The sequence below is a fragment of the Cololabis saira genome, chromosome 3, assembly GCF_033807715.1.
Source record: "Cololabis saira isolate AMF1-May2022 chromosome 3, fColSai1.1, whole genome shotgun sequence".
Classification (NCBI taxonomy): Eukaryota; Metazoa; Chordata; class Actinopteri; order Beloniformes; family Belonidae; genus Cololabis; species Cololabis saira.
The window spans coordinates 46,728,166-46,751,945 of record NC_084589.1 but is presented as its reverse complement, the minus strand read 5'-3'; the positions used below and the strand labels follow the sequence as shown (position 1 = coordinate 46,751,945).

At 39.8% G+C, this 23,780-nt stretch overlaps 2 protein-coding genes across 2 annotated transcripts; both read left to right on the top strand.

Moving 5' to 3' along the window:
- Positions 1-5,366: 5,366 nt before the first annotated feature.
- LOC133440429 (zinc finger protein 239-like) lies at positions 5,367-6,523 on the top strand. The gene has a single exon (XM_061717687.1). It carries the CDS (start codon positions 5,503-5,505, stop codon positions 6,382-6,384), a length of 882 nt encoding a protein of 293 aa, XP_061573671.1. The 5' UTR covers positions 5,367-5,502; the 3' UTR covers positions 6,385-6,523.
- A 9,230-nt stretch (positions 6,524-15,753) lies between these two features.
- LOC133440439 (gastrula zinc finger protein XlCGF49.1-like) lies at positions 15,754-17,418 on the top strand. The gene has a single exon (XM_061717697.1). The coding sequence runs from the start codon at positions 15,902-15,904 to the stop codon at positions 16,697-16,699; it is 798 nt and encodes a 265-aa protein (XP_061573681.1). The 5' UTR covers positions 15,754-15,901; the 3' UTR covers positions 16,700-17,418.
- The last annotated feature ends 6,362 nt before the right edge of the window (positions 17,419-23,780 follow it).

The following is a 23,780-nucleotide window of genomic DNA, read 5'->3' as shown; positions in this document are numbered from 1 at the left end:
GACCAAAGAATTCAAAGATGGAGGCCTGCAAGCTATAGATTTAGATTTTATTAATGGAAACCTAAAAAAGGAACTGGTTGAAATCTTTTCTACACAATAAGAGCTTTTAGTATCATATCCCCAGAGTATTTTTTTGTATAGATATCTTTATTGAGGGCATTAAAAAAAGAAAAAAAGAAGATTTACAATAACAATATAATTATCAATATTTTCCCCCCTTTTTTACTTTTCATAACATTAATTAAACCAAAATAAATAAATAAGAGAAAAAAGAAAAATCAGAAAAAGAAAAAATAAGTTAAAAAAAGGAATAAATAAATAAGTAAATAAAAATAAAAACAACAGCACACCCTCTCCCCTTCCCTCCGTCACATGGTCAATAAATTACATCATTCAAAATCATTTAACATATGTCTATTAATACTATAGTCTAGATGGAAAGGGGGGTCCACGCGCACCCCCCGGATTTTTTTATGCCACCTGATTTTTTTTAATCCTTTAAATGTCTAGTTTCAGAATTTGGTCAGTGCCAAGATCAACTAATGTCTGAAAGGCTTCGTTTTTACACTTAATTGCATCTAACTCCAGACCAGAAAATTGAAATTTGAGATTGGCAAAGTAGCATATCCTATCATACATACAAGCCACAGAGACTAATAAACACATTTATTTTTGCTGCAACCACCTAGCAATGACCAAAACAACCTAGAGACCACCTATCAACAACTTTTAAGACCCTAACTACCCTAGCAACCACCCTAGCAACCACACCTAAAAGAACTTAAAACCTCCTTGGTCTAGAAGGAAAATGGGTTTCAAGGGTAACCCCTATTATTTATGTCATCTACTTTTTGTTATCATCAAAGTGTCTTCTTTCAGAATTTGTCAGGTGCCAACCTGAAATCATCTCCCAAAGGCTTTATTTTTTATCCTTGTACTGCGAACCCCGACCAGAAAACTCTAAACACCGACATAGTATGTGGTGCAACTTTTGTCCTAAACAACTTACAGAGACAAATTAATACATTTTCCAAGCCAACTCTGATAGGCCATCACGTAGCAACCACCTTTAAGACCCTAGCAACCACCCTAGCAACCACCCTAGCAACCGCCTCTGTAAGTTGTTTAGGACAAAAGTTACACCACATTGTAGAGACAAATGAATATATTTACCCAGGCAACTCTGTTAAAATGAACACAATAAAATAATTGTTTATTACATTTGACTACACACTGACTGTTTAAAACAAAAATCGTAAATAAAAAGGCAAAAAATGTGTGTAGGATGCAGTTAACTTGTGACTAATCGTCAAATTCGCCATCACTGAGGAGATCTTCTATCTCTAATTCTTCCATTTCTAAGTCTTCATCATTCTTATACTCGTTGTCCTCTTCATCACCAGATATATACATATGTATATATATATATATATATATATATATATACATACACACATACACACACACACCAGACAGCAATAGCTCCAAGCTTGATGTAATCAAGAGCACCAGGATGGGTGAGTTGAATATTTGTGAGAAAGGCCTCAAACCAGTTCAGGTACCTATGAAAAATGAATCGTTTAAAGATCAACTTAGTAAGCAATTACAAGTTTGTCACTTATTTTTACATTAAGTAATAAAAGAATAAGTTAAAATAGATTATTAATAGATTACCTGGAGTAATTGTGGCCATCATACGTGAAGAAGAGATCCGCCATGGCGCCATTACAGTGATGGAAGAGCTCGAAGTTGTTGGTTTTCACAGCAACATCCATCATGAAGACCAGCCTCGCATGATCCATCACGGAGAGCCAGAACATTCTTGTTTTACCCAGATGTCCTCTGCGTACCTTGTCTTGGTATTGTTGGTACTGACCGATCAGGTTTAGGAGTGAGGGATCCTTCAGAGCGGTGTCAAGGTTCTCCGAAGAGCAGCAGCGGATGAGGTTGATTAGGGTCTCATGTGGGATGTCTGGCTTCTCGTCATCTAGGAAGACATCGAAGAGCAGCCGTTCAAGTGCTTCTGTGACTGCCTTCAGACTAAAGAGAGCCTTGGCATATGATTTCCCACTTAGGATGTGTTTCAGGCAACCACTGGTTGGAAAATGGAAATCTACTATCGACTTCTACACGCCCATCGACCAGCCCATAACAGACAACGCAGTGGTGTATGAGATCCTCAAGAGGTCTGAGGCAGCAACCGAGGATGTTGGACAGCCATACACGATCAACACATTTGACCTAGGAGTGGTGATGAAGGCCTGTCCTATAGTATGGAAATATGAGGAGGAATTCAGTAGGCATGTCGTCCTTATTGGCAAGTTCCATACAGCCATGAATTACATGGGCAGGCTCACTGGCCATAAGTGTCTTGGAGCTGGCTATGCAGAGATCCTCATTGAGGCAGGCCTCGCAACCAGTGGTTGCCTGAAACACATCCTAAGTGGGAAATCATATGCCAAGGCTCTCTTTAGTCTGAAGGCAGTCACAGAAGCACTTGAACGGCTGCTCTTCGATGTCTTCCTAGATGACGAGAAGCCAGACATCCCACATGAGACCCTAATCAACCTCATCCGCTGCTGCTCTTCGGAGAACCTTGACACCGCTCTGAAGGATCCCTCACTCCTAAACCTGATCGGTCAGTACCAACAATACCAAGACAAGGTACGCAGAGGACATCTGGGTAAAACAGGAATGTTCTGGCTCTCCGTGATGGATCATGCGAGGCTGGTCTTCATGATGGATGTTGCTGTGAAAACCAACAACTTCGAGCTCTTCCATCACTGTAATGGCGCCATGGCGGATCTCTTCTTCACGTATGATGGCCACAATTACTCCAGGTAATCTATTAATAATCTATTTTAACTTATTCTTTTATTACTTAATGTAAAAATAAGTGACAAACTTGTAATTGCTTACTAAGTTGATCTTTAAACGATTCATTTTTCATAGGTACCTGAACTGGTTTGAGGCCTTTCTCACAAATATTCAACTCACCCATCCTGGTGCTCTTGATTACATCAAGCTTGGAGCTATTGCTGTCTGGTGTGTGTGTGTGTGTGTGTGTGTATGTATATATATATATATATATATATATATATATATATATATATATATATATATATATATATATATATATATATATATATATATATATATATACACACATATGTATATATCTGGTGATGAAGAGGACAACGAGTATAAGAATGATGAAGACTTAGAAATGGAAGAATTAGAGATAGAAGATCTCCTCAGTGATGGCGAATTTGACGATTAGTCACAAGTTAACTGCATCCTACACACATTTTTTGTCTTTTTATTTACGATTTTTGTTTTAAACAGTCAGTGTGTAGTCAAATGTAATAAACAATTATTTTATTGTGTTCATTTTAACAGAGTTGCCTGGGTAAATATATTCATTTGTCTCTACAATGTGGTGTAACTTTTGTCCTAAACAACTTACAGAGGCGGTTGCTAGGGTGGTTGCTAGGGTGGTTGCTAGGGTCTTAAAGGTGGTTGCTACGTGATGGCCTATCAGAGTTGGCTTGGAAAATGTATTAATTTGTCTCTGTAAGTTGTTTAGGACAAAAGTTGCACCACATACTATGTCGGTGTTTAGAGTTTTCTGGTCGGGGTTCGCAGTACAAGGATAAAAAATAAAGCCTTTGGGAGATGATTTCAGGTTGGCACCTGACAAATTCTGAAAGAAGACACTTTGATGATAACAAAAAGTAGATGACATAAATAATAGGGGTTACCCTTGAAACCCATTTTCCTTCTAGACCAAGGAGGTTTTAAGTTCTTTTAGGTGTGGTTGCTAGGGTGGTTGCTAGGGTAGTTAGGGTCTTAAAAGTTGTTGATAGGTGGTCGCTAGGTTGTTTTGGTCATTGCTAGGTGGTTGCAGCAAAAATAAATGTGTTTATTAGTCTCTGTGGCTTGTATGTATGATAGGATATGCTACTTTGCCAATCTCAAATTTCAATTTTCTGGTCTGGAGTTAGATGCAATAAAGTGTAAAAACGAAGCCTTTCAGACATTAGTTGATCTTGGCACTGACCAAATTCTGAAACTAGACATTTAAAGGATTAAAAAAAATCAGGTGGCATAAAAAAATCCGGGGGGTGCGCGTGGACCCCCCTTTCCATCTAGACTACTAGAACAAAAATGAATAATAAATATAATCAAGTCCTGTGTAAACACATTCATTAATACATTATATGATTCAGATAATTTCAGTTCAGAGTCATTTTTAATAAACTGGGAGGCATTGAACTGTTACTAAGATGCAACTTTACCGTTCAAATTTCATGCTTTAGACTTAATCGTTTATTTTGTAGAAAAGATGCAGGTCACAGTGTGAGATGTGAGATGACACTGGCAAAAAACGTGATGGTTGAAGGATACTCATATATGTGTTCATATGCTGTACTTGTAGTTAGATCGCGGAAGAAGCCATTTCTGGAACAACAACTTTATGCTTCAACTGTCTCGATACCAACGCAGTAACACAAGAGTACAGTCACAGTGCCGCCTAATGTATATAAATAATAAATATAAATAAAATTGAATTGAATTGAATCGTATTTTCACGACCATTCCGCGCACCGTGTGAAAAGGCGCAGCCTCGTTTTTGTGTCTCATTTTTAGATTTAAAACACACATACGGCGCACCGACCAAAAAGGCGGAGTCTACAGACACGGAGCTGCACACACACCCGCTGCAAAACACACACGCGCGCTGCAGAACACACACCTCCGCTGCAGAACTTTTTATTTAAAAATAGAGCAGGAGCAAAACTTAGTTTGATTGTATTTTATTTCAGTTTTTACATTAATCGAACCCTTCAAAGTCCCGTCTTTCCCCCGCGCGGATCCCGTCTTTCCCCCGCGCGGACCCCGTCTTTCCCCCGCGCGGACCCCGTCTTTCCCCCGCGCGGACCCCCTCTTTCCCCGGCGCTGGCACCATTTCATGAAGCGAAAGCACCAAGACAGACCTCCATGAAAATGTTCAATTCTAATTTCTTCCGCCAGCGCTACTGCTTTCAGTTTGAGGATGGTCTCATTCACGTCCGCAACTCACACGCCCCCTTCTCCCTTTACCGTTCTCATGGTGGCCGTCCGCCTTACATTACCGTAATACAGGTAATGGATACGGCGCACCGTTTCATTGGGTGCGCAGCACATTTAAAAAAAAAAAAAAAAAAATTTTATGTACGCCTAATGGTCGCAAAAATACCGGAAGACCGAAGATTCAGGACAAAGTTTAAACCTCACAAATACAATCAACAATGGGAAGCACTTTTGACTTGTTAAAATCCTATCTTTTTGTCCCTTTTTGTAATTCCAGAACTCCCACAAGAAAATGTTTGTAAGGTGGAGGAGGACGGGGTTTTCAGTGACCAGCACCTGGATAACCTGGAGAGGAGCTGCAGCCCGGACCAGGAGGAACCAGGGCATCCACAGACTACAGAACTGGAGGAAGACTCCAGCGGTCAGGAGATGAAGCACGAGGACGTAGAGGTGGATGTCTCATTGGTCAATGTCGCTGTTGTGAAAGTTGAAAATGGTGAACCAGGACCAAACTGTGTCCAGCTGCTGTTGCACACTTCTCCTGAAGCTCAAAACAAAGATGAGGAAGGGACTGAAAGTTTCCGCTCAGACTCCAGTAAAACTGCAGATCCGGAGCCAATGAGACGACACGGTGACCACGAAGATGCTGCTGTCCCGTCAGACAGCAACTGTAAATCAAAGCTGACCAGGACCCACACGGGGCAGAAGGCGTTTTCTTGCAGCACTTGCAGGAAAGAGTTCAGTAGAAGTTGTAATTTAATGGATCACATGAAGATCCACACTAACGAAAGGCCCTATCTGTGCGACACCTGCAACAAAACCTTTACTAGATCATCACATCTTAAAAGCCACATATACACGCACACGGGCGAGAAGCCCTACATCTGCAAAACATGTGGAAAAAGTTACAGGCTACGTTCCACCTTGGTGGTTCACTTGAGGATCCACACCGGCGAAAAGCCGTACCTGTGCAACACCTGCGGCAAAAGCTTTATTAGATTATCAAATCTTAAAAGCCACATAACCATACACACGGGTGAGATGCCCTACATCTGCAAAACATGTGGAAAAAGTTACAGGCTATCTTCCCACCTGGTGGTTCACTTGAGGACCCACACTGGCGAAAGGCCGTACCTGTGCAACACCTGCGGAAAAACCTTTACTAAATCATCACATCTTAACCGCCACATAACCACGCACACGGGTGAGAAGCGATATTTGTGCAAGACGTGCAACAAAGGTTTTAGCCGCAGAATTGATTTGCTGAGTCACATGAAAAATCACCCGGAGGAGAAGTCTGGTGACTCGTGACAAATCCAGAAGAAGCTGTCCACTCCTGTCTGACCCACAGAAGAAGAACCCGCAGAAGTCCAACCACCACCTCCTGTGGCTGATGAGCCTAATCCCCTCCCCACAAGGGTTGCAGGTTCAACCCGGATTTATGCTTCTCCGTCAACTTGACGCAGAGGGAACGATGTGGTTGTGTACTTTTTTTCTTAAAGTTCTGCATTAAGTTTGTTTGAATCCCTGTTCCTTCTTAAAATCGTATTATTTGTTGCTGTTGGTAACTTGTCGTCTCCACGGGCTGTTAGTATGTGCTGAAGTTTCTTTAAACGTGACAGTTTATTTCGTTCATCTACAAAGCCTCCCTCACACATCCTTTTTTCCCGTCTGTTTCTTCTTCACTCACATTCTTTGTAAATTTAATCTGCAGCTCCATGTTGTTAAACTCTCTCCATCTACTCCGTTCAGAGGTTAGTCCAAGTTTGATATATTTACATGTTCAGTTTTTACAACGTTCTTCTGAAAAACACGAAGAAACTTCAGAGAAACGAGGACAAAAGAAGAAATGCAACCATCAACATGTCAGAAACAGAACAGCCAACCATCTGTCACCATTTACAGTTTAAGATTAGGATTCCCAGAATATTCAAACTTTTTGAGATAGGATATTTGAATTTTCTTAATATGTAAGCCATGATCAGCAATGTGAAAATAATAAAAGGCTTGCAATATTTCAGTTGAAAGTCTACTAAAAAGCCTCTCACACGTCCTTTTCCCGTCTGTTTCTTCTTCACTCACTTTCTCTTTGTAAAGTGAATCTGCAGCTCCATGTTGTTAAACTCTCTCCATCTACTCCGTTCAGAGGTTATATATTGTGATGTTATACATAGTTTGCTGAAAACTGTAAAAGGCTTTAAGCATTTTAAATCTGAGCTGCGCGTACATCAGATTATCGTGATAATTCATGGGACAAACTAAGTCAAAACAATGTAATTCAAATGATCCATGCTGTGTTATTGTAACTATATAAGCTAAAGTTACAACATATTTGTGTACGTTTTTCATATTATTTAAATAATATGAAATTAACAATATTATTTAATCACATGTATTAAATCAAGTTGTACTAGATTTACAACTCGTCTGACACATGATTTATTATAAAGCTGATGTTTAGATCCGTGTTGAAGCTGCAGATCTGCAGGTTGGAGAGCAGGGGCCTGTACTACGAAGCGGGATTTGGGGTTAGCGAGGTAACTTCAGGTTTAACCCTGGGTTTTCAGGACTACGACGGTGGTTCACTTCTTACTGGGGTACATCGCCATGGTAACTTATGCTGAACAGCTAACCTGCTCCGGAGCAGGTTATGTTCGAGATACAGATCGCCGGGTGTAAAAGCACCGCCCACTGACCAATCAGCTCTCTTGGAAAATGGCATGCCCTTTCGAAGAGAATCCAGTGGAGCTCGGTGCACGGATCGTGCGAGGATCCCTCCGAAGAGAACGCGTATTCAGGGACCGCCAAAACTCCTTTGCTTTCCCTGATGAGTACCTGTATGAACGATCCAGATTCTCGGCGGAGGGCATGGCATATTTGTGTCAGCTGCTCGACCCGTATGTGGCCAGTGCCACACGTCGGAGTCGTGCGCTCACAGTGCCCCAAACCATCTGCATTGCCCTGCGGTACTTCGCCACGGGTACCTACCTGTATGCTGTGGGTGATGCTGAAACTCTAAGCAAGAATACAGTCTGCAATGCCATCCATAAAGTGGCACGTGCCCTCACAGACATGCTGGATGGATTTGTTGTGTTCCCTGGCCACTTGCCGACGCAGTCTGTTAAAGAGGGGTTTTATGCCATAGCAGGTAAAATATACATCAACCTATTTAACTACTTCATCTATAAATAATGTACACCCTATGACATATACTATTGTATATTAAATGCAGCCCCCTCCTGTCTTCTTCTTGTCATTTTTTTTTCTGTTTGCTGCAAGTAATGTCAATGCTATTTCATTGTGCTTTTGTATACTGATATCATCCTAAAACAGAGAGTGATAGAAACACTAAAGCCTTGTACTTGTTGTACTTCTAAGATATGAAAGTGAGCCTACTTACCGCTTTGAATTATGTTTTTATATTTATTTTTTATTTGCTCCCATGTGCGTTTCACTCCGCTGGGGTTGCAGCTGAAGGAATGAGGCTACAATTGTCATACACGCCATACGAATACATCTAAGCAACCCATGCATTTAACAGAATAGACAACTGTAATTATAGTCAGATCTACTTATGCCCTAATGATGGGGCAGTGATGTTTATATCCCTATGAACTTACGCATTTATACAGTCAGCGATCTTTTGCCAGCTGTCTTTCCTGCATTTTGCAGCTGCAACTGTGTTGCTTTTTGCCTGTATTATATGCCTATACTCATCATATTTCCGTAAAATTATTGTTTGCTCTTCGCTACTGAAATAAGCGGCTCTGACAGCGGACTTCTCCATGCTTGCGATTGGTCATGCGCCGAAAACACCGCCCCTTTTATGTGCACGCGCTCATATCCAGATTGGAGAAACCTGGGTTGATATACCGAGTTGATAACCACCGTCGTGTGACCGCTTAGCGTGATTGCAATTGTCCGGGTTAGTGAATCTGGATAAGGAAAAGATATCCTGGGTATGTCGAACTTGCTTCGTAGTACAGGCCCCAGGTGTTGGAAGGTGAAGTGAAGCCGAAGCCATCGCTTCATCCACTGATCTGTTGGCACGGTAGGAAAACTGATAGGAATCCACTGTGTCAGGAACCATGGAGTTGATGTGGGTTAAAAAAAGATGATCTGCTCTGTTGGTCTCTGGAGAAGGTTTAATGAAAATGTCTCTCCACATTTCTAGTCCATGAAAGAAGCAGATTTTATGTCCATCAAATGCAGTTGCCATTGTTTTTGATAACTTCCTGCCACAAGGAGCCTCAGAGACTGAAGCACAGGTTGGAGATTCCTTCTGTAGCAGAAACTTGCAGTTCCTCAAAACCTTGTGCAACAAGCCTGGCTTTTGGTACCAGTCCATTTTCCATCTCTTTCAAAGTGCAAACTCAACGAGTGGAGATGCACTTTTGTAATAATAATTACAATAATAATACAAATAATATGATAATGGAGGGAGGACTTTGAATGAATGAAAGAATGAATGAAATGAAATCTGCAAAAGTCATCCCACTGTACAGAACTGGAGACAGACACCAATTCACTAATTACAGGCCTGATTCTTTACTCCCAACATTTTCTAAGATTTTAGAAAAAGTATTTATTTACTGGTTGGACAAATTAATGCCAATCAAAAGGCCACGCCCCTAATTACGCATTAAACTTCTTGCGTTATATAATTCCAGTTTCTTAGTCTTGTTTTTAGTCTTCTTTGTAAAGCACTCTGAGATCTGTCGCTTCAGGTGAAAAGCGCTATATAAATTGAAATTATTGTTATTAGCTGATGGATGGAAGGAAACATTAATAAGTAGAAATCCAGATTCAATGTTTCTCACAGCTGTGGAGGAGAGAGAAATCATAGATATTGTAAGTAAATGTAAAAACAAGGTGTCAACTGACTGTGGTGATATGACAATAGTCAAAAAGGTTATTGATGGATTGTTAACTGACATACAGCTGTAATCAGTCACTCAGAACTGGGACATTTACAAAAAAAAAATGAAAACAGCAAAAGTCATCCCACTGTACAGAACTGGAGACAGACACCAATTCACTAATTACAGGCCTGATTCTTTACTCCCAACATTTTCTAAGATCGTAGAAAAAGTATTTATTTACAGGTTGGACAAATTAATGCCAATCAAAAGGCCACGCCCCTAATTACGCATTAAACTTCTTGCTTTATATAATTCCAACCTGCCACAATACGAGGAAAAAGAGGCTTCAAACCCCTGCAGAAAACCTGTGGGTGATTCATGCATGAATGAACCGTCATTCTGAGTTTGGGGGTTAGTTTGGGATCTTTATTCCCTCTAGTGGTTAAATGTTGGAAACTGCAGCTTTAAATGTGTCTTGTATATCTATATATTTCACACCAAAATCAGTTTGATAATTTGATCAGTTTGATATTTAAATGTTTTAATGTCTCAAAGACTTACCATGTGTATTATTTTGAAGCCCATTGCAATAAAAGTTTCTTAACAACATAAATGTTTTATGACAAATAATAAAGAACACATGAATTGAAAAATATTTTTATTTTATATATTGATATTAACAATCAGAAGCTTATCATATAAATTGTGTCAGCTCTCATTGTGTCGGAATAAATAAAACTCTTTCTAAACCTTCTTGCTTGTGTTGTTTTCTCAGATGTAAATCACTTTGGATAAAAGCGTCTGCTAAATGACAGAAGTCGTAGTAAACCAGTGATGAAAAGAATGTTGTATGCATTTTGCTCTAATTACTTTCGTTGGTAAATGAAATACTTACTGTAACTGCGAGAAGGAACTATGTCATTTGTTCAGACTCCACTGCAGCCCTTCAGAGTTTGACTTCAAATAAAACAATAAGAGAAGATCTAGTGTTGGAAATATTAATGGTGTTGTGGAGGTTATGCAGAACTGGAATTACTGTGCAGTTTTGTTGGGTTCCTGCCCACATGGGTGTTGATGGCAATGAGAAAGCAGACAATATTGCTAAAAGAGCATTGAAATTGAGTAGTGAGGTAATTATGGAAATTCCTTTTGGTAAAGGTGAAGCAAAATCATGAATTAGAAAGGCAGTGAGGGATTCATGGCAGAAGGTGTGGGACAACGGTGTAAAAGGGAGACATTTTTATAACATACAGAAGTCAATTAACGTGAAGGTTTTCAAAGGAAAGTGTAGGAGAGAGGAAGTCATCATTTCTAGATTAAGATTAGGTCATACTAGTTTAAAATCAACTCTGTATTTAATGTCAAAGTCTGTGTCTGATAAATGTGATGAGTGTGATGTCACAGAGAATGTAGAGCATGTGATTCTTAAATGTGGCAAGTATGAGGTAGAAAGGAACGCTTTAAGAGACAGGATGTACGAGCTGGGACGGGAATGGAGTTTAGTAGGTTATTAGGGAGGAGTGAGGTGATGAGGGATTGTTATAAGGAAATCCTTGTCTTTCTTAAAGATGCAGGGATAGATAATAAGATTTAAATGTGATTATCTTATTTTATTTAGGTATTTCCTTTTTTCCCTCCTTTAAGTTAGACTGTAACCTGGTGTAATAATGATCCTGATGTTACACACTCCGGTACAGCAGGTGGCGGTAGAACCTAATAACGTTGGTTGTGATCCGCCATTAAACCTAGAGAAGAAGAAGGAGAGGACGGTTGTGTTGTTTCCTTTCTTTTTCCTCTTCAACAATGTCTAAGGTGAATCATCTGAGAGAGTTTATCGGTCAGCGACTAACAGCAGCTGCTGTAGAAATATTGTCAGTGTTTGAAAAAAGCATCTTGGAGTATGAAGAAGAGCTCGACCGTCAGCGCAGACTGTTGGACCTCGCCTGGAAACCTGAAATCAGACTCCACAGAGTCGGTACGTAACCCTGGAAAGTTGAATGAATGAACACATGAGTATGACTCCTACAAGATCCCTTTGTTTCCAGTTAAAAGCCGTGGTGATGAAGCAAACCAACTCAATGGGAAACTCCCCAGCTCAAGCAGCTGCTGATGTGGGATTCGGAAACATCCCGAACTAACTTGTTGTTCTGTTTACTTGGTGCTGCCTTTCATGCTCCATTCAGACTCTGGACCAGACTGATATTTCACACTTTACACTTAATCCTTTATTCTGTAGAAAAGATGCAGATCACACTGGCTCCGTGTAGATTTTCTCTTTTTTTAGAGCAAATCCACATTGGAAGAAGAATAACAAAATTAATTGTGTCAAAAGCTTTGGATAAATCAAGAAACATTCCCAAAGTGTATTCATTATTATTGATTGCAGTGTGAATTTTATCAACCAATTGAAGTAAAGCCATTTCTGTAGAATGATTTTTCCTAAATCCATATTGGTGTTTATACAGTATATTACAGTCCTGCTAATGTTTCATCATTCTGTTATAGACCAATTTCTCCAGGATCTTTGAGAAACCTGGGAGAACATAATTGGTTCGGTTGTTACTAAATACACTATGGTCTCCAGATTTGTAAACAGGGACTACTTTGGTAATTTTGAGGTCATTGGGTATTATTCCAGTTTCTAGAGATTTGGTGAAAATATGTCCGCCTAATGGTCACATAGAGTAATGCACTTGTTTTCAAATAACTACATAGATGAAGGGGAAGACCGAAGGTTCAGGACAAACTTTAAACCTCAAATACAACCAAACAATCAAGACTGGGAAAATTTTTTGACTTGTTAAAATCCTATTGTTTTGTCCCTTTTTGTAATTCCAGAACTCCCACAAGAAAATGTTTGTAAGGTGGAGGAGGACGGGGTTTTCAGTGACCAACACCTGGATAACCTGGAGAGGAGCTGCAGCCCGGACCAGGAGGAACCAGGGCATCCACAGACTACAGAACTGGAGGAAGACTCCAGCGGTCAGGAGATGAAGCACGAGGACGTAGAGGTGGATGTCTCATTGGTCAATGTCGCTGATGTGAAAGTTGAAAATGGTGAACCAGGACCAAACTGTGGCCAGCTGCTGTTGCACACTTCTCCTGAAGCCCAAAACAAAGATGAGGAAGGGACTGAAAGTTTACGCTCAGACTCCAGTAAAACTGCAGATCCGGAGCCAATGAGACGACACGGTGACCACGAAGATGCTGCTGTCCCGTCAGACAGCAACTGTAAACCAAAGCTGACCAGGACCTACACGGGGAAGAAGGTATTTTCTTGCAGCATTTGCAGGAAAGAGTTCAGTAAAAGTTGTAATTTAATGGATCACATGAATATCCACACTGGTGAAAGGCCGTACCTGTGCAACACCTGCGGAAAAACCTTTACTGAATCATCAGATCTTAAACGGCACATAACCATGCACACAAACATTATTTTTGGAAGATTCTAGGTTTTAAAGACTGTAATAATTTACCTTGTTGACTAATTAAGAAACATTTTGAGTGGATTTCTTTCCCTCAAAACAGTCAGAAACGCAGCCATGAAACCTTTTACATAATGTTACACAGAGAACAACCTGCCATCAAGACATTTATGAAAATATCTATATTTTTCCATTTTGCAGGTTTCTACTGAGGAAATGCCTCCAGAAGATTCTGGTGTTACAAAGTCTTCCTCCACAATTGAAGATTTGGAACAGGTATATATTGATACTTTTAATAAACATTGTACATTATCTGACTATGAAATACTATTTTCTGAATGAATAGCAGCGGGGTGCAAAAAACATTACTGTAGGTTTTAATCTTAACCCGCACACTGTGCTCGTAAATTATTTCTTCCAGTTTGCACATTTCCATTTTTAGGGGCGAGTGAAATACTCGCTCTGTAGAGCCCTGCAGTAACGTCACATTGGACTACCAAAACAGCCAAATCACTGACCAAGTGCAACACTATTAAAATATGCTCCGTTATCTCCATAGTAAAGCAATACCAGAATAATATGGAATATATCATATATATATATATATATATATATATATCATTCAAAAAGGTGTACTTGAAAACAGGATTTTGTTTTTGTAACTCATATTTGTTTGTATCTGTAACCGTAGTTTTGTAAACTTGTACATAGTAGTAGCTATTAAATATTTAGCTGTATGAAAGTGAGCTTGCAAGTGTCTGAATGCACAGACTTGTAAAACGGAGTTTGCACACATGTAGAAGTTTACGAAACTAAGCTTACAGATAAATGCTTGTACTTAAATGTACAAGTTTGCAAAACTATAGTTACAGGTACAAACATAAATGCACAGCTTTACAAAACTATGGTTACAGATACAAAACCCTGTTTTCAAGCACTCCTTTCTGAATGATACAATATTCCATAAAAAAGGTGCAACCAAATCATGTGCTGGTGCAACCAACTTTCTCAGTTGTCGCACCAGTGGACAAGTTAGTCTGGAGCCTGTGCAAGATATTTTTGACAGACCTTCTAAAGCTGTATTTCCACACTTATTTTCATCCTGTCACTTAATGGAAATGAACAAATGAACACAGGCAGACCACGGTGTTAATTTTGAACACGTCTGCTCTTGTTCTCTATCTTAGATGGACACGGAGAATCAGTTCTGCAGTCCAACTGAAATGGAGACAGTTGTCAACAGTGAGAGGGTAAGTAGAATGTAATGTAGACATTTGATGGAAAGTTATTTGTTTTTTTTAATACTTTTAAGATAAATACATATGATTCTGAAATGTCTTGCTGCTCAAACTGTCTGGTAACAATAAATGTTACAATAAAAACATTCCAACAGTGTCAGAAACATAGCCTGGTGTGTGCAACTGTCTCCCCCTTGGACAAGTGTCTCCAGTGTGTGGGACCTGTGTCCTCCCTCAAGTGGCTTGGCTATAAATGCAGAGGTGAGATATTAAATGAATTAGCACTGTCTGGTGAAAGGTAGTAGGTGTATGTGCTGTGTTCTGTGGTACGATTAACCCCTCTATTAACACCTATGGAAAATGATCCTGGTACAGCATAGGCTACTATACCTACTATTGTTTCAGTTTAACTATGGTGTCATTATCAAATTGAAGACAGCTACCTTACTTTATTAGAGTGAGATTGATTGCAGTGTGTGTCATATATGTCATCTAATTCAGATTACATAAAGATGTTTCATTCTGCCTTATTGGCACTGACCAGTTCTGCGAGGGTCGTACTGTAGGTTTTCCTCAATCCACCTTGTTCTCCACTTGGATGTGCAAACATTTACATCAATAAGTGTCAGTGAGGTGCTCAAACTCGAAGTCTTTCACTTTCTTTTTTAAATCAGTCACATATGCATCAACAGTCTCTGATTTTCCTTGCACTTGAATAAAGAACTGGTGCCTCAAATACGTCACATTTTTCCTTGGCTCACAATGTTGGCAGAAAAGTTCTTTCAATGTATCATAGTCATCTACGTCTTCATCAAAGTCACAAGTTTTATATACCTTTAATTGCTTTGTCCCCGGCCACATATAGGAAGGTGGCTCTTTTTTACTGAATTAGACTTTTCGTCGATTCCGCTGGCGACAAGAAACAGTTCAGATCTCTGGATCCAGACTATCCAATTTTCTGCTAGATTTACTACAGTCACAGTGCCACCTAATGGTCACACAGAGTAATGCACTTGTTTTCAAATATACTACATAGCTGAAGGGGAAGACAGAAGGTTCAGGACAAAGTTTAAACCTCACAAATACAACCAAACAATCAACACTGGGAAACACTTTTGACTTGTTAAAATCCTGTCTTTTTGTAATTCCAGACCTCCCAAAAGAAAATGTTTGTAAGGTGGAGGAGGACGGGGTTTCCAGTGACCAGCACCTGGATAACCTGGAGAGGAGCTGCAGTCCGGACCAGGAGGAACCAGGGCATCCACAGACTACAGAACTGGAGGAAGACTCCAGCGGTCAGGAGATGAAGCACGAGGACGTAGAGGTGGATATCTCATTGGTCAATGTCGCTGATGTGAAAGTTGAAAATGGTGAACCAGGACCAAACTGTGGCCAGCTGCTGTTGCACACTTCTCCTGAAGCTCAAAACAAAGATGAGGAAGGGACTGAATGTTTACGCTCAGACTCCAGTAAAACTGCAGATCCGGAGCCAATGAGACGACACGGTGACCGCGAAGATGCTGCTGTCCCGTCAGACAGCAACTGTAAATCAAAGCTGACCAGGACCCACACGGGGAAGAAGGCGTTTTCTTGCAGCACTTGCAGGAAAGAGTTCAGTAAACGTTGTAATTTAATGGATCACGCGAAGATCCACACTGGCGAAAGGCCGTACCTGTGCAACACCTGCGGAAAAACCTTTACTAAATCATCAAATCTTAAAAGCCACATAACCACGCACACGGGTGAGAAGCCCTACATCTGCAAAACATGTGGAAAAAGTTACACACAACGTTCCACCCTGGTGGTTCACTCGAGGATCCACACCGGCGAAAGGCCGTACCTGTGCAACACCTGCGGAAAAACCTTTACTGAATCATCAACTCGTAAACGGCACATAACCACGCACACGGGCGAGAAGCCCTACATCTGCAAAACATGTGGAAAGAGTTACGAGCAATGTTGCAACCTGGTGGTTCACTCGAGGACCCACATGGGCGTGAAGCAATATTTGTGCAACACGTGCAACAAAGGTTTTAGCTGCAGAATTGATTTGCTGAGTTACATGAAAAATCACCCGGAGGAGAAGTCTGGTGACTCGTGACAAATGAAGCTCATGTTCTCCTCCTCCGGGGGCAGCTGTCCACTCCTGTCTGACCCACAGAAGAAGAACCCGCAGAAGTCCAACCACCACCTCCTGTGGCTGATGAGCCTAATCCCCTCCCCACAAGGGTTGCAGGTTCAACACGGATTTATGCTTCTCCGTCAACTTGGTCAACCGACGCAGAGGGAACGATGTGGTTGTGTACATTTTTTTTAAAGTTCTGCATTGAGTTTGTTTGAATCCCTGTTCCTTCTTAAAATCGTTATTATTTGTTGCTGTTGGTAACTTGCTGTCTCCACGGTGCAAATAAAGAGCTGTTAGTATGTGCTGAAGTTTCTTTAAACGTGACAGTTTATTTCGTTCATCTACAAAGCCTCTCTCACACGTTCTTTTTCCCGTCTGTTTCTTCTTCACTCACATTTTCTTTGTAAAGTTAATCTGCAGCTCCTTGTTGTTAAACTCTCTCCATGTACTCCATTCAGAGGTTATATATTGTGATGTTATACATAGTTCGCTGAAAACTGTAAAAGGCTTTATGCATTTTAAAATCTGAGCTGCACGTACATCAGATTATCGTGATAATTCATGGCACAAACTAAATCAAAACAATGTAATTCAAATGATCCATGCTGTGTTATTGTAACTATACAAGCTAAAGTTACAACATATTTATGTACGTTTTTCACATTATTTACATAATATGAAATTAACAATATTATTTAATCACATGTATAAAATAAAGTTATCTAAATGTACAACTGGTCTGCCACAAGATTTATTATAAAGCTGATGTTTAGATCTGTGTTGAAGCTGCAGATCTGCAGGTTGGAGAGCAGGAAGAAGAGGGAGGATCATCGGGATCAGATTCCAGGAAGAGGACAGACTTTGGATTTAACCCTTTTATATCAGACATCCGTTTAGAAGTAAATGTCTTTTTACCTCAACTCATATGTAGTCAGAAATAATCATGAAAAGTGTAATTACGTTTTCATTTTAGATGGATGAATTATTTTATTGTTTATAATTCTGGAATATTACACTCTCCATATGTAGAAAGAGCAGCAGTGCCCCCTGGTGGTGAGTTATAAAAGCTCAACATAAACCCAAGATTGAACAATCTATAAGCAACCAAAATATTAACCATAAGCTCCTTTATTAATGATACATCTGTGCATTATATCAGAAAAACAAAACAATCACGAATTATAGGAGGCTTAGAAGTTCCATCTGAAATGCAAAGTCCTCACTTATTCAAATGAAAAAAAATTCAGGCGAATCCTAGAAGCCTAATGATGTAAACAAGTCCTCTGTACAATGGAGGTTAATAATAATGTGACAAACATTAACACTGTGCAACACTGGCAAAAAATCTGAAGTAAAAAACATCTCCAACAGAGATTAACATGTACAAACACTATGTATCGTTAACCAACTAAAAAAAGGCTACCAAGCATCTTAAACTTAAATGCAATATGTTCTAGTGGTTAAATGTTGGAAACTGCAGCTTTAAATGAGTCTTGTATATCTATATATTTCACACCAAAATCAGTTTGATAGTTTGATCAGTTTGATATTCAAATGTTTTAATGTCTCAAAGACTTACCATGTGTATTATTTTGAAGCCCATTGCAATAAAAGTTTCTTAACAACATAAATGTTTTATAACAAATAAAGAACACATGAATTAAAAAATATTTTTCTTTTATTTATTGATATTAACAATCAGAAGCTTATCATATAAATTGCGTCAGCTCTCATTGTGTTGGAAAAAATAAAACTCTTTCTAAACCTTCTTGCTTGTGTTGTTTTCTCAGATGTAAATCACTTTGGATAAAAGCGTCTGCTAAATGACAGAAGTCGTAGTAAACCAGTGATGAAAAGAATGTTGTATGCATTTTGTTCTAATTACTTTATTTGGTAAATGAAATACTTACTGTAACTGCGAGAAGGAACTATGTCATTTGTTCAGACTCCACTGCAGCCCTTCAGAGTTTGACTTCAAATAAAACAATAAGAGAAGATCTAGTGTTGGAAATATTAATGGTGTTGTGGAGGTTATGCAGAACTGGAATTACTGTGCAGTTTTGTTGGGTTCCTGCCCACATGGGTGTTGATGGCAATGAGAAAGCAGACAATATTGCTAAAAGAGCATTGAAATTGAGTAGTGAGGTAATTATGGAAATTCCTTTTGGTAAAGGTGAAGTAAAATCATGAATTAGAAAGGCAGTGAGGGATTCATGGCAGAAGGTGTGGGACAACGGTGTAAAAGGGAGACATTTTTATAACATACACAAGTCAATTAATGTCAGAGGCGTCTTCAGTATTCACATTCATTACTCAGGTAGAAGTACAGATACTAGAGTTTAAAAATACTCCTGTAGAAGTTGAAGTATCGACTCAAGTTTTTTACTCAAGTAAAAGTATAATAGTTGGTTTCAAAACTACTTAAAGTATGTGTACTATTGAGCATTAACATGTGTTTCAGAGAGCAGCAGATATGATGACTAGTTGCCTATAAGTATTGTAATGTTGCAAAAAGTCAAACTTCATGTTCATGTTATCATTTATCCTAACCTTTATTGGAATATACATCCAAGTTTAGTTGCAGGAATCTGAGGGAACGGATGTAAGAACAAAACTGGACAAGAACATCTGAAACAACCACAACCAAATTCACTCTATCCGGATGGAGCAATTTAACTGGATAGTTTTTTTTTTAAAGGCCAAAATGAAATAGAGTAACAAGGCTGTAAAGGACCATATTGAGCCAATTTGTTTAGTTGATACATTTTTCTTTATGATAAACATGGGATTTGTTATGAGTATAATTTCAGTTGATTATTCTTTGGATGTGTCTTAAAATTGTCATTTCTTTTGTGTATATATTGTATTTAATATGATTTGTATGTAAATTGACCGGAAATCCGCCCACGTTATTTAAAAGGTCCGGCGGGCGGCTCCAGCTGTTGATGATCAGCTGGCTTCTGACAGCCGGGTAAACCTTAAAACTTCCCTGGGCTTTCATACAGGATTGGGTCCCTTTTTGTCATCTGTGGCTCTGTGCCGGTCAGTCCATACATTTTTTGTGTTGATGGTGATGAACAGACAATCACCTTTTCAGGGTCTGCTCTGTTTGTGCGAGAGGAAACCAGTTTGTTTCGCATTCCTTGGAGAGCGCAGCGAGGTACGATGTTTGTATTTGTTTTCTGGTTGTTTCCTTTGACAATTTGATATAGTTGTGTATGTTTTTAACATTGTATTATTAAATTAAGAACAGTTTCATTCATGAGTTTTCTATACGCGCTGTGGAAACTAGTTTTATAAATTGTTTGTATCCTTTTCCTATATAGTTTTCACGGTGTCGTAAGGACTCTGTCGGCATGATTCTGGATGCGACTTCAATAAAACAAACCTTACGCATCAGTCGAGACTCTCTACCTTTCTTCAAATCCAAGGTCTGCTACAAAGGCTGTTTTTAAAATGTAAGGAGTAAAAAATACAGATAATTGCGTGAAAATGTAAGGAGTAAAAGTAAAAAGTCGTCTGAAAAATAATTACTCCAGTGAAGTATAGATAACCAAAATTTCTACTTAAGTTTAGTAGGTTATTAGGGAGGAGTGAGGTGATGACGAGGGATTGTTATAAGGAAATCCTTGTCTTTCTTAAAGATGCAGGGATAGATAATAAGATTTAAATGTGATTATCTTATTTTATTTAGGTATTTCCTTTTTCCCCCCTTTAAGTTAGACTGTAACCTGGTGTAATAATGATCCTGATGTTACACACTCCGGTACAGCAGGTGGCGGTAGAACCTAATAACGTTGGTTGTGATCCGCCATTAAACCTAGAGAAGAAGAAGGAGAGGACGGTTCTGTTGTTTCCTTTCTTTTTCCTCTTCAACAATGTCTAAGGTGAATCATCTGAGAGAGTTTATCGGTCAGCGACTAACAGCAGCTGCTGTAGAAATATTGTCAGTGTTTGAAAAAAGCATCTTGGAGTATGAAGAAGAGCTCGACCGTCAGCGCAGACTGTTGGACCTCGCCTGGAAACCTGAAATCAGACTCCACAGAGTCGGTACGTAACCCTGGAAAGTTGAATGAATGAACACATGAGTATGACTCCTACAAGATCCCTTTGTTTCCAGTTAAAAGCCGTGGTGATGAAGCAAACCAACTAAATGGGAAACTCCCCAGCTCAAGCAGCTGCTGATGTGGGATTCGGAAACATCCCGAACTAACTTGTTGTTCTGTTTACTTGGTGCTGCCTTTCATGCTCCATTCACGTCGGGGATCGCATGTGCGTGGTGAAAGTCACTGGAGATCGGTGAATGGATGAGAGAAAACCCGATGTCTAAAAGTTCTTGGCGGTTGTACTGCGTGTTTGCAGTACTGATGGTCCATGTAAGGGCACAAAATAAGTAAAAATAGCTAAAAAATTAGTAAAAATACAACAAAAAAGAGCACTGAAGTGGAGAGCTGTGAGCCGCTGCATCCGTGCGCGCCGCCATCTTGCAGACTGTAATGGCGGCGCCATTACAGTTGTCAACAGGCTCAACCCTAGACTTAGTAGTCTTGTGCCAATCTCCAGTCCTCAGCACACGTACCAAACAAGAATCAAACCACTCATATTAGGGAAATGTCGCCGACAGTATGAGTGTTGTTTGCAGGGGGCCGCAGATTTGGAACAGGATTGATGATGGCCTCAAGGTGTTGCGTTCTATCTCCAAGTTTAAAAGACAACTAAAAAAGAATCTTTTACTAACCTATATATAATTTAAAATGCTTCTTCATGGACTGCTGGGATGTATGTGTGTGACTGTATGTGTATGTAATGTTAAGTATGTATGTTAAGTGTTTTTTTTTTGTGTACTTGTATGCATTTGTCCATCACCATCTCTTTACGGATGGTAACTGCTTATACCATTGACTGTACCCTCACCCTTATATGAACTATGGGCCCCCACCTATAAGCTTTCCTAGCTTCCTTGGGGGACCCATTCACTCTACCCGTTTGATTCAATTGTATTATTATAATTATTATTCTGGTATTGTGAATAAACTCAAACTCAAACAAACTCAAATACAATAAACAATGGGAGGCACTTTTGACTTGTTAAAATCCAATCGTTTTGTCCCTTTTTGTAATTCCAGACCCCCCACAAGAAAATGTTTGTAAGGTGGAGGAGGACGGGGTTTTCAGTGACCAGAACCTGGATAACCTGGAGAGGAACTGCAGCCCGGACCAGGAGGAACCAGGGCATCCACAGACTCCAGAACTGGAGGAAGACTCCAGCGGTCAGGAGATGAAGCACGAGGACGTAGAGGTGGATGTCTCATTGGTCAATGTCGCTGATGTGAAAGTTGAAAATGGTGAACCAGGACCAAACAGTGGCCAGCTGCTGTTGCACACTTCTCCTGAAGCTCAAAACAAAGATGAAGAAGGGACTGAAAGTTTACACTCAGACTCCAGTAAAACTGCAGATCCGGAGCCAATGAGACGACACGGTGACCACGAAGATGCTGCTGTCCCGTCAGACAGCAACTGTAAATCAAAGCTGACCAGGACCCACGTGGAGAAGAAGGCGTTTTCTTGCAGCACTTGCAGGAAAGAGTTCAGTAAAAGTTGTAATTTAATGGATCACATGAAGATCCACACTGGCGAAAGGCCGTACCTGTGCAACACCTGCGGAAAAACCTTTACTCAATTATCAGCTCTTAAAAGCCACATAACCACGCACACGGGCGAGAAGCCCTACATCTGCAAAACATGTGGAAAAAGCTACACAGAACGTTGCAACCTGGTGGTTCACTCAAGGACTCACACCGGCGAAAGACCGTACCTGTGCAACACCTGCAACAAAACCTTTACTAAATCATCAACTCTTAATCAGCACATAACCACACACACGGGTGAGAAGCCATATTTGTGCGAGACGTGCAACAAAGGTTTTAGCCGCAGAAGTAATTTGCTGAATCACATGAAAAATCACCCGGAGGAAAAGTCTGGTGACTCGTGACAAATGAAGCTCATGTTGTCGTCCTCCGGGGGCAGCTGTCCACTCCTGTCTGACACACAGAAGAAGAACCTGCAGAAGTCCAACCACCACCTCCTGTGGCTGATGAGCCTAATCCCCTCCCCACAAGGGTTGCAGGTTCAACCCGGATTTATGCTTCTCCGTCAACTTGACGCAGAGGGAACGATGTGGTCGTGTACTTTTTTTTTTTAAAGTTCTGCATTGAGTTTGTTTGAATCCCTGTTCCTTCTTAAAATCGTATTATTTGTTGCTGTTGGTAACTTGTCGTCTCCACGGGCTGTTAGTATGTGCTGAAGTTTCTTTAAACGTTTATTTCGGTCATCTACAAAGCCTCTCTCACACGTCCTTTTTCCCGACTGTTTCTTCTTCATTCACATTCTCTTTGTAAAGTTAATCTGCAGCTCCATGTTGTTAAACTCTCTCCATCTACTCCGTTCAGAGTTTAGTCCAAGTTTGATATATTTACATGTTCAGTTTTTACAACGTTCCTCTGAAAAACATGAAGAAACTTCAGAGAAACGAGGACAAAAGAAGAAATGCAACCATCAACACGTCAGAAACAGAACAGCCAACCATCTGTCACCATTTACAGTTTAAGATTAAGATTCCCAGAATATTCAAATTTTTTGAGATAGGATATTTGAGTTTTCTTAATATGTAAGCCATGATCAGCAATATTAAAATAATAAAAGGCTTGCAATATTTCAGTTGATTTGTATTGAATCCAGAATGTATGACTTTTTTGTTTTTGTAATTGCATTACTGAAAATCACAATATTCAAATTTTCTGAGACAGTCCTGTACAAGCTAAAGTTACAACATATTTGTGTACATTTTTCATATTATTTACATAATGAGATTTTAACAATATTATTGAATCACATGTATTAAATCAAGTTGTACTAGATTTACAACTCGTCTGACACATGATTTATTATAAAGCTGATGTTGAGATCCGTGTTGAAGCTGCAGATCTGCAGGTTGGAGAGCAGGAAGAAGAGGGAGGATCATCGGGATCAGATTCCAGGAAGAGGACACACTTTGGAT

Coding starts and splice junctions, on each gene's coding strand:
- LOC133440429 (XM_061717687.1), top strand. CDS start 5,503: ATGAAGCACGAGGACGTAGAGGTGGATGTCTCATTGGTCAATGTCGCT.
- LOC133440439 (XM_061717697.1), top strand. CDS start 15,902: ATGAAGCACGAGGACGTAGAGGTGGATATCTCATTGGTCAATGTCGCT.